Raw genomic sequence first — 16,833 nt, forward strand, 5'->3', positions numbered from 1 at the left:
AAAATGTAGTAGTTATTGTTATTGTTATTATTATTATTATTATTATTATTATTTTTATTTTCCTCCTTCTCCTTCTTCCACAATAAGGCAATAAGTAGTTGCTGGTGCTTCTCCAGGCTAAGGTGTAGAGCCCCACTGGCACTCAGAATGTTAGGGATGCCAGCGTAAGAATAAGTCATCCAGAGATCAATGAACATTTTAGCTTGAAACTGCTGCTCACCATAACCGATCCTAGTATGGATGTATACATGTGAAAGCCTCTGTCCAATCAGATTGGATGCTGGCAGCTGTTGGGACACACATGTCCGCTGACATCCACCGCTCCATAGAAAGCTATGGATGGTCTGATCAGGTCTGCCCGAAACACTGACGGACCTGATCAGACAGCTCATGTGAAATGAGCCTGAGAGTGCAGTAACAGAATTTATACAGCAGCAGTGAAGAGTGTCACATGTGCATGTGATTGCAGTGAGAAATAAAGGGAAGCTGCCTCTAAAGTGAATGAGGAAAAAAATCGAGATGAAAAGTAAGGCTGCCCATACTCTATACAATTTACTTGTACAATTTTTTTTCCTTTAGATTTACCAAAACCAAATAATAAGGTCAAATCTAAATGCTTTCAATTTGTATGCAGTCCCTAACACTACCTGTTCAATTTCTTTTAGATTTACCTTGTACTAATAAAATTGTATAATGTATGGCCAGCCTAAGGGACTAAGTGAGAAAAATGTTTTATAAGAAATATTTTAAAATGAAGAGAAGAGTGTGAAGGACTGCATGAGTGAAAGGTATGAATAAACAATGAGTGTATGAGTGAAAAATGGATGTGTTTTAAAAAAATAAAAAGGGGAAAAAATTGGGGAAAAAAAGAGAGATCTTCCATTTATGCCATATAAAATCATCTAAAAAAATCTACAAAATTATTATCCCATTCAAGTTTTTTTATTTTTTTTTATTTTTTTTATTGCTGTCTCTATTGGAGAGATTTACCCTTGTTGTCCTGGTGCCAGCTGTCACCAGAATAGAAAATAATGTAAAATACAAAAAAAAGTTTCACCTCACCTCTTGATCTGATTATAATCTCCCAATGGGAACACCTGTTCTCTCAAAAGCGATTTATTCTCCTTCTTCTTCTTCTTCTTGGGCAGCAAGTGAATGGAAATCTCCATAATGAGACACAGGCAGCAAAAACAAAAAAAATCTGACGGTGGGTTTTATCCCTTTCTTACTTCATTCTAACTAGAAAAAGTTGACTATACATAGTCACTTTAACCACTTCAGCCCCAGACCATTTTGCTAGCCAAAGACCAGACCACTTTTTGCAATTCGGCACTGCGTCGCTTTAACTGACAATTGCGTGGTCATGCAACGTGGCTCCCTAACAAAATTGACGTCTTTTTTTTTTTTTTTTTTTTTTCCACAAATGGAGCTTTCTTTTAGTGGTATTTTGATCACCTCCTGCGGTTTTTATTTTTTGTGCTATAAACAAAAATAGAGCGGCAATTTTGAAAAAACACATTATTTTTTACTTTTTTGTTATAATAAATATCCCCCAAAAATATCTAAAAAAAAATAAAAATAAAAAAAATGTTCCCTCCAGTTTAGGCCGATACGTATTCTTCTACATATTTTTGGTAAACAAAATCGCAATAAGCGATTGATTGGTTTCCGCAAAAGTTATAGCGTTTACAAAATAAGGGATAGTTTTATGGCATTTTTTATTAATTTTTTTATTTTTTTTACTAGTAATGGCGATCAGCGATTTTTATTGTGACTGCGACATTACGGTGGACACATTGGACATTTTTCACACATTTTTGGGACCATTGTCATTTATGCAGCAATCACTGCTATACAAATGCAGTGATTCCAGTGTAAATGACACTGGCAGTGAAGACGTTAACCAGTGGGTGGCAGTATAGGGGTTAAGTGTTTCTAGGGGTGTGTTACTAACTGTTGGGGGCTGGGCTTTAATTTAGTGAACACTGATCTCTGCTCCAATCACATGGAGCAGAGATCAGCGTCACTTGTTGCTAGGCAGAATGGGGAGATGCTGTTTACAACGGCATCTCCCAGTTCAGCCGCCCCGTGAGACGATCGCAGGTATGCGATACTCGCGATGGCAGGGTGGCATTTAAGATTGGACATACCTGTACGCCAATATGCCTGCCCGTGCCATTCTGCCGACATACATTGGCGTGCCCTGGTTGGGAAGTGGTTAGGGCTGGTTTCACACGGGCGTTGCATTTTATTTTTAGTTAAGTTCAGTCAAAAAAAAAAAATGGATCTAAAACAGATAGGGATGTCAATTTTGACATCTGTCTGTCTTTTTTGTAAAAAAAAAAAAAAAAAAGTTACTTAACTGAACTTTAAACACTGTATATAGCTGTTTGCTAAGGAGGAGGCCGGGAAACTGGCCACCATGTCCTTAACAACCGATGAGTCATCAGCTGTCAGCGGGTTTATTGGCATATAATGTGGGGGCCTCCAGATCCTGGGCACCCCCCCCCCCCCTTATGAATGGGTATTGGATAATCGTACCCCTACCTATTCACCAAAAAAGACACAAAAAGGAAAAAAAATGGAGTCGGATTTTGATAAGTCCTTTTAATAATAGCTTTGAGCTGTTTTTTTTTTTTTTTTTTTTAAGCAGTTACCCACTTAAAAAATAAAAAAAAGCTGCTGTTCTGTGGCGGTCTTCCTCTGTTGTGTTGTCGCTCACTGGCTGGCATCTGTTATATAGCCATGGGGTGTGGCTATCTGATGAAGTCACCCAGAAAGCCTGCCCTTGACGCCACAGAACAGGGGGCTCCCCAAGTGATGTCATCTGACCACGGCCCATGTCTATATAACCGATGTAAAAAAAAAAAAAAAAAAAAAAACAGCGGACTGGTATGGTTCAGGAGGGGGGTGCTCGCTCGTTCCCTCCCTTTCCTGACCTGCCGGGCTGCATGCTCGGATAAGGGTCTGGTATGTATTTTTTCCCCAAATGCCTTTTCCGCTGGTGGGGAGACATTGCTGGGAACCAGGGCTGATCAACTGGGGAGGTTGAAGCCGGTTTTTACTATGGGGAGAAGCTATCCCTCTTCCCTTTTTTTATTTATTTATTTATTTATTTTTTTGGGGGGGGGGCCCACTCTTTCTGTCCAGGAGGGTGTCATCAGAGTTCCTCCCCTCCTCCCCGCGTTGTGTGGCCAGTGAGGGAGCTCGAGGCTCGACCAGAGGGTGTAGTGACATCAGGTCCGGTGGGGGCGTGCATTTCTGCCGGTTTATGATGGAGGGCCTGGCTCTGGCTGGTGTGGAACAGAGGCAGCCCGGACTACTCCTGGTAATTCCAGCACCAGCCACTAAGGTGGGAGGAACCCTGGGGTTGGTATTCCCGTTCCCTTTTACCTGATAGCTCCACGGGTGTAGACCCTTTGGTGGTGGAGGGGTTGGGAGGTGGTACTGAGACCTTGGTGGTGTTTGGTCCTAGGGTCGCTCCTGGTGACACTCTGCTTGGGAGTATGACCTTGCATTTGGTTTTAAAAGTGACCTGGAGGACTGCAATGCCCAGCATGCCCTCTGTGCGGTGAGCCTGAGGAAATGTAATCCCCAGCATGCCCCTTTTCTCAAGGTGTCTTTCAGGACAGCATCTGGGAAATAATGACTCCTCCTCCCCCCCCCCCCCTTTTATTGGAGACCTTCATCCCTCCCATCTCTTACCAGGGCTTTGGCAGCGGTAGGTTTGGGCTCCTCTTACCCCCTAGATCCTCTGGGAGAGTCGCAGAACATCCAGTGACCTGCTCCAGTGTCCTGGGAGCGATGGCTGTGCGCACACTGCCATCATTTTGCATTGGCCGAGAGGAATGCTCGGCCGTGCTGGAAGTGACACTTCCTATTAGCAGGTCACCGCCCAACGTCCTTTCCGGAAGCGGGTGCAGGGGAGAAAGCTGGGCCGAAGCTAGTGCCCATTTCCCCTTTCCTTATACAATCCACTTCTGATCTGGTGCAGAGGCACAATGGGAGTCCGGAAGCATCTACAGCGGTGGGCACAGGCACCAGCAAGGCTCAGGTAAGGGGCAGTGGATTAAAGAGGAAGTAAACCCTTATAGGTTTACTTCCCCTTTGATTCCCTGCAAAGGTAAAGCATAATGCATCGCATAGTAGCCCATTGTGCCACTTACCTGACACAGGAGCCAGCGAAGTCATCGCTGTCCCCTGTAGTCCAAAGCGTCCATCTTCTCGGTGGGTCTTGCTGCTCCGCCGCTGTCATTCGACGAAGCCGTGATGACGTTGCGCATGGGAGCCGCCACTCGTGGCATAGTGCACCTGCGCGCTGCTGTTTGCGGCGCATGCGCCGTAGACAGCGGCGCTTGTCTTTCTTTCGGCAAGTATCTCCTAAAGCGTGTAGGTTTAGGAGATATTTCTTAGACCTACAGGTAAGCCTTAATCTAGGCTTACCTGTAGGTCAAAGTGGTTTGTAAGGGTTTACAACCACTTAAGTCTGCCTCCATAAAGAAGGAACTATATGCCACAAGTCAGACATTCCATGACTCATTAGTTAGTCTGTCTGCTAGTCCAGCCCTCCACATCAGGGTCTTCCCAGGGTTCACTTCCTGTCCCGATGTCTTCTAATGACTAAACAATCCCTGCGTCTTCCAATGACTATTCGGAGGAGGAGGGTGAAGGGGCTCAAGTGGCCCTCCAAGTTTAAGCTATCCCTAGGTGAAGTAACTTGTACTCGGGTCTAAAGTGAGCCTAAATGTAGGACATTTCCAGTTCATCCTGTCATTTCGGACTCCTATAAAGCGAGAGTGGCAATTAGAATGTCGGCCTTAACAAATTCAGCAAGAGCCTTATGGCTGAAGACTTGGTCAGGTGATGCGGTGTCAAAGAGTAAACTTTGTGGGATTCCTTTTTCGAGTGACCTTCTCTTTTGGCCCTGATCTAGATATCATTCTAGAAAGGACAGCTGATGGGAAGAAGTCATTCCTGGTAAAGAAGAAGAAACCACCCCCAAAGTGCTATTTTTGGAAGCAGAGCAACAGGTCCCAGGGGAGAAGGAAGAATTGGTCCACACAAAAAGCTAAAGGCAAAGGCGGAATCCATTTTCATCCTCCTACGCAAGCCAAAAAAGCCCAATGACTTGACCTTGCGGGTGGGAAGAAGGCTGTAAGATTTTCTTCCGCAGCAGGGTGTAGCGATCCAAGTGCCACCAGAAGAGTGGCAACAGGGTTTTTATTCTCACGTTTTCTTGGTAAGAAAGCCAACAGGGAAATTCCGATTTATTCTCGATCTAAAACCTCTGAACAAATCCAAGTACAGAAAGTTCAAGTTCATTTAGAAATCTGCTGACGCCAGAATGTTACATGGGGTCAATAGATTAAAGGGATACATACTCCAGTCCCAGAAGTAAGATCAGGACATGCAGGTATCTCAGGTTGGCGGTAAACATGGAAGGCATGATTCATCATCTGCAGTTCAAGGCCTTGCCATTTGAGCTGTCCTCCTCACCTCGGATCTTTACCAAAGTGATGGCAGAAGCTCTAGCCCCTTTCGTCAAGAACCCGGTTGAAAGAAGCAGGGGCTTCGTTAGGAGAAAGCTGGGTTCAAACCGTTCGGATGTTTGGTTTACTTACCTCACCAGGTATTGCCACCCCTTCCTAGTCGAGCGCGGCTTCAGGTCGTGGGGGACTCCTATCTCGTCTACAGGGACGCAGCTGGCAAGCCGTTCGAAAGATTTCCCTGTACAACGACGGGCGACGTCATATCCGGCGGAAAACGAAGGCTTGCCCTCGAATACGATCGACTTCCGGTTCCGGGTCGTGGAGCTGATAGGAGGGCCAGGCACAAGCTGGAGATGAGTTTGGTACGCGCACAGGCAGCGTAAAACTCTGTAGTAAGCAGCCACCTGCAGTCAGCTCTGAAGCTGAGGCTCAACCAACAGACACTATCTCCAGCATTCCTAAGGTAAGAGCACCCTGGGGAGGGGTACTCTCTATCTAGGATCCCCCCACCCCAATGTATGGTATCAGGATGTTATTCTCAGGGTCCCAAAAGCAGAAGAGGGAAGGGGGTTTTATTCTCATGTCTTTGTTGTAAAAAAACCCGCAGGAAAGTTCAGATTGATTCTGAACTTAAAGCCCCTGAACGCTTCAGTGACATAGAAAAGATTCCGCATGGTGTCGATCTTTTCAGTAAGGGCTCTTCTACCCTGCAACTGTTTCATGGTATCTCTGGACCTAAGGGACGCGTATTTACACATCCCTATAGCGGAGGCCTCGCAGAAGTTTCTACGCCTTGCCATAGATTTAGGGGGAGAAGTAGTAATCTTTCAGTTTCAAGCCCTGCCATTCGGGCTATCCTCCTCTTCACCCCGCATGTTTACCAAGGTCCTGGCAGAAGCCATGGCCTTTCTTCGGCTCCAAGGGATATGTATAATAGCCTACCTGGGCGACCTGCTCTTATTTGCAGCATCCCCAATACAGTTGGTCAAGGATCTCGATCTAACCAAAAGGGTCCTTACAGACCTGGGGTGGCTTCTGAACTTGGAAAAGTCCAGCCTGATCCCCTCACAACAGATCTCCTATCTAGGTTTCCTGTTGGACTCAACACTGTTGAGAGTTTTTCTGCCAAGAGAGAAGGTGCAAAAGCTGGACAGAGCGGTGGCCTCTCTTCAGAGCAACCAGCTGTTTTCCATAAGATAAGGGTTCTGATGTCAGTATTGGGTCTCCTTACATCCACCCTCCCAGCAGTGCAGTGGGCAGGGCTACATTTTCGTCCCCTACAGACCTTCGTCCTAGGGGTGTGGGACCACAGTCAGGAGGCTCTAGACACCCTAGTACATATTCCACACCAAGTAAAGAGATCCCTCTGGTGGTGGAGGAAAGTGACGAACCTGTCGCAAGGGCGTCTGTGGCTCATCCCGGTTTCTCGGGTAGTTGCCACAGATGCAAGTGGAAAAAGCTGGGGGGCACATTTGGGTTCCCTTCTAGCCCAGGGCACTTGGGAGGACGGCGAGTTGGCTCGATCGTCCAACTGGAAAGAATTAAGGGCAGTGGGACTAGTCCTCAGATTCTTCAAAAAAGAGCTCTGGGTCACCACATTCAGGTGCGGTCGGACAACTCCTCCGCAGTGGCCTATTTAAACAAGCAGGGTGGCACGAGAAGCGGAACCCTGTTGTCTCTTTAGCGACAGAGATCCTGAGCTGGGCCGCAACCTACACCCTTTTGCTCTCAGCAGTTTTCCTGAGAGGAGAGAAAGGTGGTAGCAGACTTTCTCAGCCGAAAGAGGCTGAGGGAGGGCGACTGGGTTCTCAACCAGGAGGTTTTCAATCTCATAATAAAGAGATGGGGGGCCTCCAGAGGTTGACCTTTTCACATCCAGAAACAATGCAAAAACCCCCTGTTTTTTCTCCCTAAGAAGGGGAGAGGGAGCCTTAGGTGTTTGAACCAGAATTGGCACTTCAGAACTTGCTATGCCTTCCCACCTCCAGCATTGTTGCCAGCAGTTCTGAGAAAGTTTCAAATGGAAAACACATCTCTGATTCTGGTGGCACCGCATTGGCCCAAAAGAGCATGGTTCTCAATACTGAAGCAGTTGGCGGTAGAACCTCCCCTACTCTTGCCCCCTCGGGATGATCTCCTCTCTCAGGGGCCAGTCCTCTGCCCACGAGTACGCCAGTGGAAGTTAGCGCCCTGGCTACTGAGGAGGGTTTATTAAAATCTAAAGGATTTTCAGAGAGGCTAGTTTCTACCCTCCTGGACAGTAGGAAAAAGGAAACTCGCCAGATCTATGAAAAGGTCTGGTTACGTTTCAACAAGTGGTGCGCAGAGAGCTCTTTCACAGTACGGAGCTCCTCCGCAGTTTTGGAATTTTTACAATGTGGGGCAGATAAAAGGCTTATCCATTAGTACCCTTAGGGGTCAAGTGTCAGCCCTCAGTGTTTATTTGGAAGATCATTTGGCTGCCAACCCGTGGGTAGTCAGGTTCTTTAGGGCCCTGTCCAGACAGAGACCGGTCCAGGGTCTGTCCTTTCCCAGATGGGATTTATCCTTAGTTTTACAAAGCTTAACTGGACCCCCCTTTGAGCCTTTAAAATAGTGTTTTCTGAGAGAACTTACTCTGAAGACAGTGTTTCTGGTAGCAGTGACAACTGCCAGGAGGGTCAGTGAGATGGAGGCCTTATCAGTCAGGGCTCCCTTTTGCGTTATTTTTCCGGGCCGGACAGTTTTAAGGACCGATCCGGCCTTTTTGCAGAAAGTGGCATCCGGCTTTCATAGAAGCCAGGAAATTGTTTTGCCCTCTTTTTGTCCCAACCCCTCTGGCGAGAAGGAACTAAGATTTCATTATTTGGATGTTAGGAGAGTTAGCCTACACTATTTAGAACTGACCAAGACATTCAGAAGGTCAGACTCCTTATTTGTTTTGTTTTCTGGGGCCAGAAAGGGTTGTAAGGCGTCTCGACGCACTATTGCGAGATGGCTCAGAGTAGCCATCGAGCAGGCTTATTCAGTTGCAGGGAAAGAAATCCCAGTGGGTATTAAAGCACACTCTACTAGAGCTATGGCAGCCTCCCAGGCAGAAAGAGCGGGAGCAACGCCAGAACAAATTTGCAGGGCAGCAACATGGTCCAGCTACTCCACTTTCGTAAAAAACACTACAGAGTGGATCTGGTGTCGGCAGGTGAGCAGGCCTTTGGGCGAAAGGTTTTGCAAGCTGTAGTCCCACCCTAACTGGTAAGTGCTCATTTATCCTCTCATAGTGGCTGTCCTGAAAGACGATTAGGGAAAATTAGAGTTACGCTTACCGGTAACGTCTTTTCCAGTAGTCTTTCAGGACAGCCCTAGTTCCCACCCGAAAATTGGGGGGAGTCTTACAAAAGACCAGAGCGCAGCAAGATAATGGTATTTGATAAATATGTTATTAATGTGCTCTTGTGTCTCCCCAGCTGGCCAGGGGGTAATCTCGATATAAACTGAGTTCGGCAGGGGAAGTAAGAATTTATGGGCTGGCGCAGTGTTTCCAGAGGAAGAGGAGGAGTCTATCTCTCATAGTGGCTGTCCTGAAAGACTACTGGAAAAGACGTTACCGGTAAGCGTAACTCTAATTTTACCACCAGAGTAAAGGGAAAAGGTTCAGTGCACTGTGTCGCTGCTGCAGACCAACCAGCCAATAATAAGGCAAGTTATGTCAGCATTAGGGGTACTGACCTCAACATTGCTGGCTAATTAGTGGGCAAGACTGCACCTCAGGTGTCTACAATTTTATTTATTTTTTTTTCTCTTGAGATCATTGGTTCACCGCTTAAGATACCTGGACACGGTGGTGATTCCAACTCGGGGGAAGAGGTCACTATGATGGTGGATGAGTCAGGAGATCCTATCATGGGGTCTAGATTGGGCCTTTCCAGTCAAAAGACTGACAACAGACGCCAGCTCTTGAGGATGGGGAGCCCACCTAGAGAAACTTCGCTCAAGGAAATTGGCCCAAGAAGGAGGCGACTAGGTCCTCAAATTGGAGAGAACTGAAGGTGATTGTTTTATCTCTAGTAGTATTCGCACACCATGTTCAAGTGTTAAAGGACAAAGCCACAGCCGCGGCTTATCTAAACGGACTGGGGCACAAGGAGCAGGTCCTTACAAATGCTGGCAACGGAAATACTTCTGTGGGCAGAGAAGCACTTGCTATCCCTGTGTGTGCAATCCACCTAAAGGGACACTGAACAGAGTAGCAGATTTCCTGAGCAGGTACCCCATTCAGGAAGCAAAGCTCTGAACCCATAGGTCTTCGCAATGATTGCCAGTATGTGGGGACAGCCAGGGGTGGACCTGTTTGCCTCAAAGGAGACTGCAGAGGTTCCTCAGTTCTTTTCTTTATACAATTGTGATGGATTGATAGGGACAGACGCTCTGGCGCATCCATGGAGATTTCACCTTTACTACGCTTTCCCCCTGTTCCAGTTAATCCCACTGGTATTGCGGAAGATCCAACGGGGAAAAGGTACCAGTCATCTTAATTACTCAGTTTTGGCCCAAAAGGGCCCGGTTCTCAACCAATCTGGGAATGGCGACCAGGCCTTGTTGGCATCTACCTCTCAGGCAGGATCTGCGAATCCGGGGTCCAGTAAATCATCCAGAAGTGGCCAGCCTGTCTCTCGCAGCCTGGTATCTGAGGAGCAGCTCCCAAAGAGCAAGGAGGTTTCTGACCGTCTGATTACAACATTACTATCAAGTAGGAAAAAGGTAACAAGGTCCATCTATATTAAAGTTTGGAAGGTCTAGGATTCATTGTGTGATTCATCTGCCCAAGACCCAAGGAGCCTTGTTTCCATCTTGGAGTTTTTGCAAGATGGGCTAGATAAGGGACTAGCAGTCAGTACCTTGAAAGTACAGGTTGCAGTGCTAGCGGTGTTCTTAGAAAAATCTGTGGCCTCTGAACCGCTGGTAGTCCAGTGTGTGGGTTTTTTTTATTTTTTTTATTGGAGCTCTCGCAAGATCAAAGCCAGCACTGGTTAAAATTTTTCCTAAGGAAGGAGTCCATTTGAACCTCTGGAAGAAGCGTCACTCACATGTCTCACTCTTAAAGCTGTGTTCCTAATCACCATTACTTCAGCATGCAGGATCAGTGAGCTACACGCTCTGTCAGGAACCTTACCTGTCAGTGTTTCCGGATAGTTATTTTTAGGACAGACCCAAAGTTCTTGCCAAAAGTAGCTTCAATACATAATCACTCACAAGACATTGTGCTCCCGCCCTTCTGTGCTAACCCATCGGGGGAGAAGGAGACCTTTTTTCATACGTTGGATGTCCAAAAGATTTTTTTACGCTATCTAGAAATTACAAAGGACTTTAGACATACAGACTCGTTATTTGCCCTTTTTTTCAGGCAACAAGAGAGGTTGCCAGGCTTCTAAAGGATCATTAGCCAGATGGCTGACATTATCCATCCTGGAAGCATACTCGCATACAGGGTTGTCTCCGCCAGATGAAATTCGTGCACACTCAACCAGAGTGCTTGCAGCCACTTGGGCAGAAATAGCTGTTGCCATCCCTGAACAAATTTGCAAGGCAATGTGATCAAGTTTCCGCACCTTTTGTGAGAAATTTCAGACTGGACCTCATCTGCCAGCGATCAGGCATTTGGCAGGAAGGTCCTGCAGGCTTTATGCAGCGTGTGCCTGGAGACAATGCAAGTGCTGGGCACCCACGATCGCTCAAGACAGAGTGAGAACCGCTTCTCTCGGGAGAGGAGATTGTGTGTTCATACGAATCTCCCTCTCTCCCTCTCTCCCTCTCTCCCTCTCTCCCTCGGCCTAAACTAAAGAGAATTTTTATTTTATTTTTTATTTTTTATTTTTTCTTCCAAAATTGTCGCTCATGTTTTGTTTTATAGCGCAAAAAATAAAACCTGCAGAGGTGATCAAATACCACCAAAAGAAAGCTGTATTTGTTGGGGAATAAAAGGATGTAAACTTTGTTTGGGTACAGTGTCACATGACTGCGCAATTGTCAGTTAAAGCGACGCAGTGCCATCTTGCAAAAAATGGCCTGGTCATTGAGCAGCCAAATCTTCTGGGGCTGAAGTGGTTGAGTATGCAGCGGCAGGCTTTCCAATCCCCTCCTTAGCAACCTGCTATATACAGTGTGTTTTAACTTTTTGCAATTGTGGTGTACAGAGGTAGAATGGGGATCTGCCAGTGTAAACCAGGCGGATCCCTGTTTTGCCAGATGACCCGTCAAAACTTCTGTTCCTAGCAATCTGTCATGTCCCTGGCAGCCCCCCACAGTTACAACACACCCAGTGAACACACTAAACCCCTTGATCTCCCCCTAGTGTTAACCCTTTCCCTGCCAGTGTCATTTATACATTGATCAGTGCATTTTTATAGCACTGATCATCCGCCAACGGATGGAGGAAAATTATGAAGTACATGTTTATATGTATAACTTCCTATTAAGGCTTGATTCATACCTAATGCATTTTAGTGCTATTTGCATTTTGCAGATTTGCACTACAGTCCATTTAACCCCCCTAGCGGTAATCCCGAGTCTGGCTCGGGTTGGGATTTTACTAACGGGAGCGGTAACCCCGAGCCAGGCTCGGGATCACATCGCTGGATGCAGGGGAAGACACAGGGAGAGTTACTTACCTTGTCCCCTGAATCCAGCGGTGTCCTCCACGCTGTGTGATCGAGCTGTCCTCCGCTCGATTCACAGTGCCAAATGCCGCTGAGCTCCGTTCCCTGCGACATTAAGGCGCACAGAAGCGGAGAACGGCGGCAAATTCAAAAAAGTAGAAGTACACAAAACACACAGTACTGTAATCTTACAGAGTACAGTACTGTATTAAAAAATACACACCCCCTTTGTCCCTAGTGGTCTGTGCAATGCCCTGCATGCACTTTTATATTATAAATACTGTTTGTTTTTTTGTTTTCTGCCTGAAATTTGGAGATTGTCCATAGCAACCAAAAAGTGTCCCTTTTTCAGTGTTTTAGGATTTGATTACATTATTGAATATTTTTTATTATTATTATATTATAAACTTTATCATACCCGGGATGTCTGCTAGACTCTGGTTTGAACAGATTTAAGAGAGTTATTCCTAAAAATTACAGGACTACAATATAAAATGCCAAATTTCCATGCAAAATAATTGTACTGCTTTCAGCACCTAAAACCAGACTGAATCATACCGCCAGGGAGGTTAACATGCTTTCCCATGGAACACGTTCTGTAGTGCAAGTCTGCAAAATGCAAAAAGCACTAAAAATGCATAGGTGTGAATCGGGCCTAAAGCCTAATCGAGGATCATCAGCACAAGGAACAGTACATACATTCAATGAGAAGTGTCCCCTGTTTCGGTGGCTGCTTGTCTTGTTGAAATCTGTAGTTTTTCAACAGCTGGAGGGCCACCAGTTTGAGACCCCTGCTTTAGAGGGATGTGTGGAGGTGTAAAATCATGACGTTCTTTGCCTTCCTGGACCAGTGTCACTTGCAACCTCCATTTCTTGTATGGGTGTCACGGAAGCTGAAAGCCAGGGAAAAGCCCAGTGGATCAGACTTAAAGCGTAACGTTAGTCATTTCTTTTTTTCACCTTTCCATCTATTAAATCTTCTGCCCTTGGTGTGTGTGTTTGTGTGTTTGTTTGTTTTACTTTTGGATGGTAAAACCTTTTTTCTTTTTCCTGCCAGTAAATGCCTTATACAGCCTGCTTCCTGTTTTTGTCTAGGGGAAAAAAGCCTAGGCTTATGACATCATGCTTCTTTCTTTCTCTTTCTTTTCTTTTCTTTTTTCTTTTCTTTTTTTTTTTTTCTTTTTCTTTCTCCCCCCCCCCCCCCCAATGAGTCATATCTGGCTAGTACAAAAATCTATCTACCGTATCGGTGTATAACACGCACCTCAAATTTTAGGAAGGAATTTTAAAGAAAAAAACTTTTAGGAGGGAAGTTTAAGGAAAAAAACTTGCATTTAAATGCCCATCAATGCAGCCTTGCATGTCATTTGCAGCCTTGTCAGTTTCTTTTGCAGGCTTTCCATTACCAATGCCGAGATACAGAGCTGATGTCCTGTGTATCTCTGCGGCGCTCGGTAGCTCTCGGCCGTTCTTGGCTAATTTTGGCTACTTTCGGCCGTTCTCGGTGGCTTTCCGAAAAGCTGCTGAGAATGGCCAAAAATAGACTAAAGCCGTCAAAATAGCCAAAAGCTGCTGAGAACAGCAGAAAAGGCAGAGAAGCTGACAATTGGCGGGGGATCAGCGTATAACACGCACCCACGATTTTCCCTTGATTTTAAGGGGGGGAAAAAGTGTGTGTTAGACGCCGATTAAATACGGTTTCTATCTATATATTATTGAAACTATAATGCAAAGTGGTTGGATGCTCTTCTAGTCTACTGTTAATATGGAAAAATCTCTAAGGATATGTATCTTAGGCTTTTCTTTGACCATGTAAAATATTTCGTTGTAAAACTGGGTATAATGCATAACTTGTTTAGAAGTAGCCGTTCATTCTTATGTTGCAAGTGAAAGTGTTGTCAACTCAAAACTGTTATCCTTGCTGTAGGTCTATGGTCCTTCTTCTGGTTTGTTGGTTTCTGCTTTTTAGCCAACCAGTGGCAGGTGTCCAAACAAGAGCACAATCCAATGAATGAAGGTGCAGATGCGGCACGTGCAGCCATTGCTTTCTCATTCTTCTCCATCTTCACCTGGGTGAGTAGTACTGTTAAATATGAAATTCCTGAATTTCCTTTGCTGCTGAATGAGCAGTGGATCTTTGCTTATATATTGTCAAAATTTTCATTGGGCTAGGGCGAGTTTAAAGCTTTCTTCAAGAAGTCAACCTTTTTAGATAATCATGCCGCTCCTTGTTTGAATAACTCATGAACATTACTATTGCTGTCATCGGTTACAGCATCTAGTAAAGGCAAGCCTAATGCAAACTAAAGGCCAGCTCTCGCGTTTCCTCAATCTTTACACATTTTTCTCTTTCGTTCATTGACAGACACAGCTCCATTAATCTTGACCGTAGGGTTATTACACCACCTTCAGGACAGGACTAGGCAGAACATGTAATACATGTGAACAACAGAAGTGTACAGTTCCGCCCAGGGGGGGCGGTCCCTCTGGCAATAACGCCCTCTGATCCCGTTCCTCTCTCCCTCTCCCTACGGCGCCTAATCTGGCTGAAATGCTGGTCTGTTGACCAGGCATCTAAAAAAGCTTAGACGGATTTGCCCTTGGTGAGCGGCTATTTGGAGCTTCGCTGGATGACATTAAGAATGTTACAGGTGGGAAGAGCACGTTGCTCCCCCAGCCCAAGAAGGGTAAGGAGCCACGCCGCAGGCAAGGGCCCTCCTTTTCCGCTCAAGAGGCTTTTTCATCCATCCGGGGCTTCAGGTAAGCGCTCCCAGTCCGACAGAACGACTGCAGAGGGACAAAAGCGTCCCTGGTCTCACAAGCCTGCGAGCAAAAGTACTACCGCATGAAGGTTTGCCCCCGCCCGACACACAGGTGGGGGGGTCGCCTTCGGGAGTTTGCAGCTCGGTGGGCCTACCAGCTGTCCAACCAATAGGTCTACGAACTGATTTCATCAGGCTGCAAAATAGAGTTCCTCTTTTGGCCACCAAGCAGATTTTTTTCTCCTTTTTATATTCACTGACCGACACAGCTCCTCTGTAACTAAATGGGTTGTATAGCCTGCCATTAGAAGAAACTAGGCAAAATTGTTACACAATACACAGAACTTTAATCCCGCCCCAGGGGGTGGGCCCCGTGCTATCAACCCTTCCCACTGCTCCTAGCAGCTTCAGCTTCAGTTTTTATTTTGCTTAGCACGGAGAATGACCTAGGAAACCCTGCGGGCCTCTTGGTCCATGTTTTTGCTGCAGGCTTGCCACTTTTTGCGAAAGATAGAAGATCACAGGATCTTTCATCAACTGCCGGCTTGGTGACAGGCTGGTTAATGATATCCTTGTAGTCTCCCCAGTCTGGCCATCGAGCGTGAGCAGACCGCAGCTAAGGCTCGACAGGCCACGACATGCCTCAGCTCCAGAGGTGGTCGGTGAGCTTCAATGCTCCGGGGTATACATATGACCGGGCTACTGATGTCTGGATCACAGTATACCGAGGCCAGCAGCCACCCTGTAACTGCGCAGGAGTGGGTCTGCGATGGAATGTCTCCCAGCTCTTCAGGACTGGCAAGTACGGCTCTCCCTGCTTCGGTGGGGTGAGCAGCTGGGCATTCCCTGGGGGGTCGATTCGGGGGCACCTCACCTCCCTATCACCCCTCCTTCCCCCCTCTGAGGTGTGTGTGTGTGTGTGTGTGTGTGTGTGTCGCTGTTTCTCACCTGTGGTGGTCTGTGCGGCTGGCGTTGGTCCTGGTCGAGGTCTGGGGGTCCCAAAACATGTTTATGGAGGTTGTTCTGATTGTTAGCAGGCAGCACGTTTTTATTTTTTTGCTCTGTCACTGCATGGCGCAGTTCCGACGGCCATCTTGGATTTGGGAAAGCTATAAATTCCCCTGCTGAGCTTCAGCAGCCATTTTCTTTAGGATTCCTATTGATTACATTGGCGGCCATTTTCTTAAAGCTTAAGCGCTTTTGTTCACCGCTGGCCTCTTGTGGCAGCATTACATGTGCTTTCTCTTGCTGCTTCCTGTATCCACTGTGTGTGTGTGTGTGTGTGTGTGTGTGTGTGTGTGTGTGTGTGTGTGTGTGTGTGCAGGACACTGGATGGCTCTTTGCTGAACGCTGAAGCTGCTCTGCAGATCGTTGCACCGCTGGTGGTAGCTGCTGCTGCTGACAGTTCTCCTCTCTTCAACTGGGAACCTCCCTAGGGACTACAGACACTGCTGTGGCTATCACAAAATGCCCCAGGGTGGTGAGTCTAGCGCTAAGTACCCCCCCAACCCCCCCCACGCGGCGGCAGCAGGAGGGTGAGACCTTCACTGTCCTAAGTCCCCTTGCAGGTGGCAGACAGGCTAGGGTCAGCATGGCTTCAGAAACTGGTGTTTCTTCCCCCGAAATCCAGGCTATAGCAACCGGGTCACCTGCAGTTAGCGTGGTGCGCATGGACACCCTGGCGGCGGTCCTCGACTCCTATGTTGCTAAGATAGAGGCGGCATGTGGCAGGAAAGGTGCACGTAAGAGGCCCCTGCCCCCTTCCATCCTCTGGGGAGAGCTCTGATGCAGACTCGGGCCCTGCTGTGGCTTGAGACCCCTGCTCTGACCTATCAGATGTGGCTGACCAGGACCGTTCGGATAGTGAGGATTATTCCCTGTCCGGGCGCGACAAGGCACTTGTTGGAGCACTTGTCACAGCTGTGCGTGATACCCTGAAGATTCAGGAGC

At 46.8% G+C, this 16,833-nt stretch overlaps 1 protein-coding gene across 2 annotated transcripts in view; it reads left to right on the top strand.

The window, feature by feature from the left end:
- Positions 1-16,833, top strand: part of SYNGR1 (synaptogyrin 1) — a gene marked incomplete at its 5' end in the record, with an annotated part of 96,368 nt that overhangs the window by 45,811 nt on the left and 33,724 nt on the right. For both annotated transcript variants that reach the window (XM_077452319.1, XM_077452320.1), the window contains 1 exon segment: positions 14,049-14,194. In XM_077452319.1, coding sequence (XP_077308445.1) covers positions 14,049-14,194 — 146 coding nt within the window.

This window comes from Lithobates pipiens, unplaced genomic scaffold (genome assembly GCF_037356315.1).
Source record: "Lithobates pipiens isolate NorthernLeopardFrog02 unplaced genomic scaffold, aLitPip1_a1.2 Scaffold_23, whole genome shotgun sequence".
NCBI lineage: Eukaryota > Metazoa > Chordata > Amphibia > Anura > Ranidae > Lithobates > Lithobates pipiens.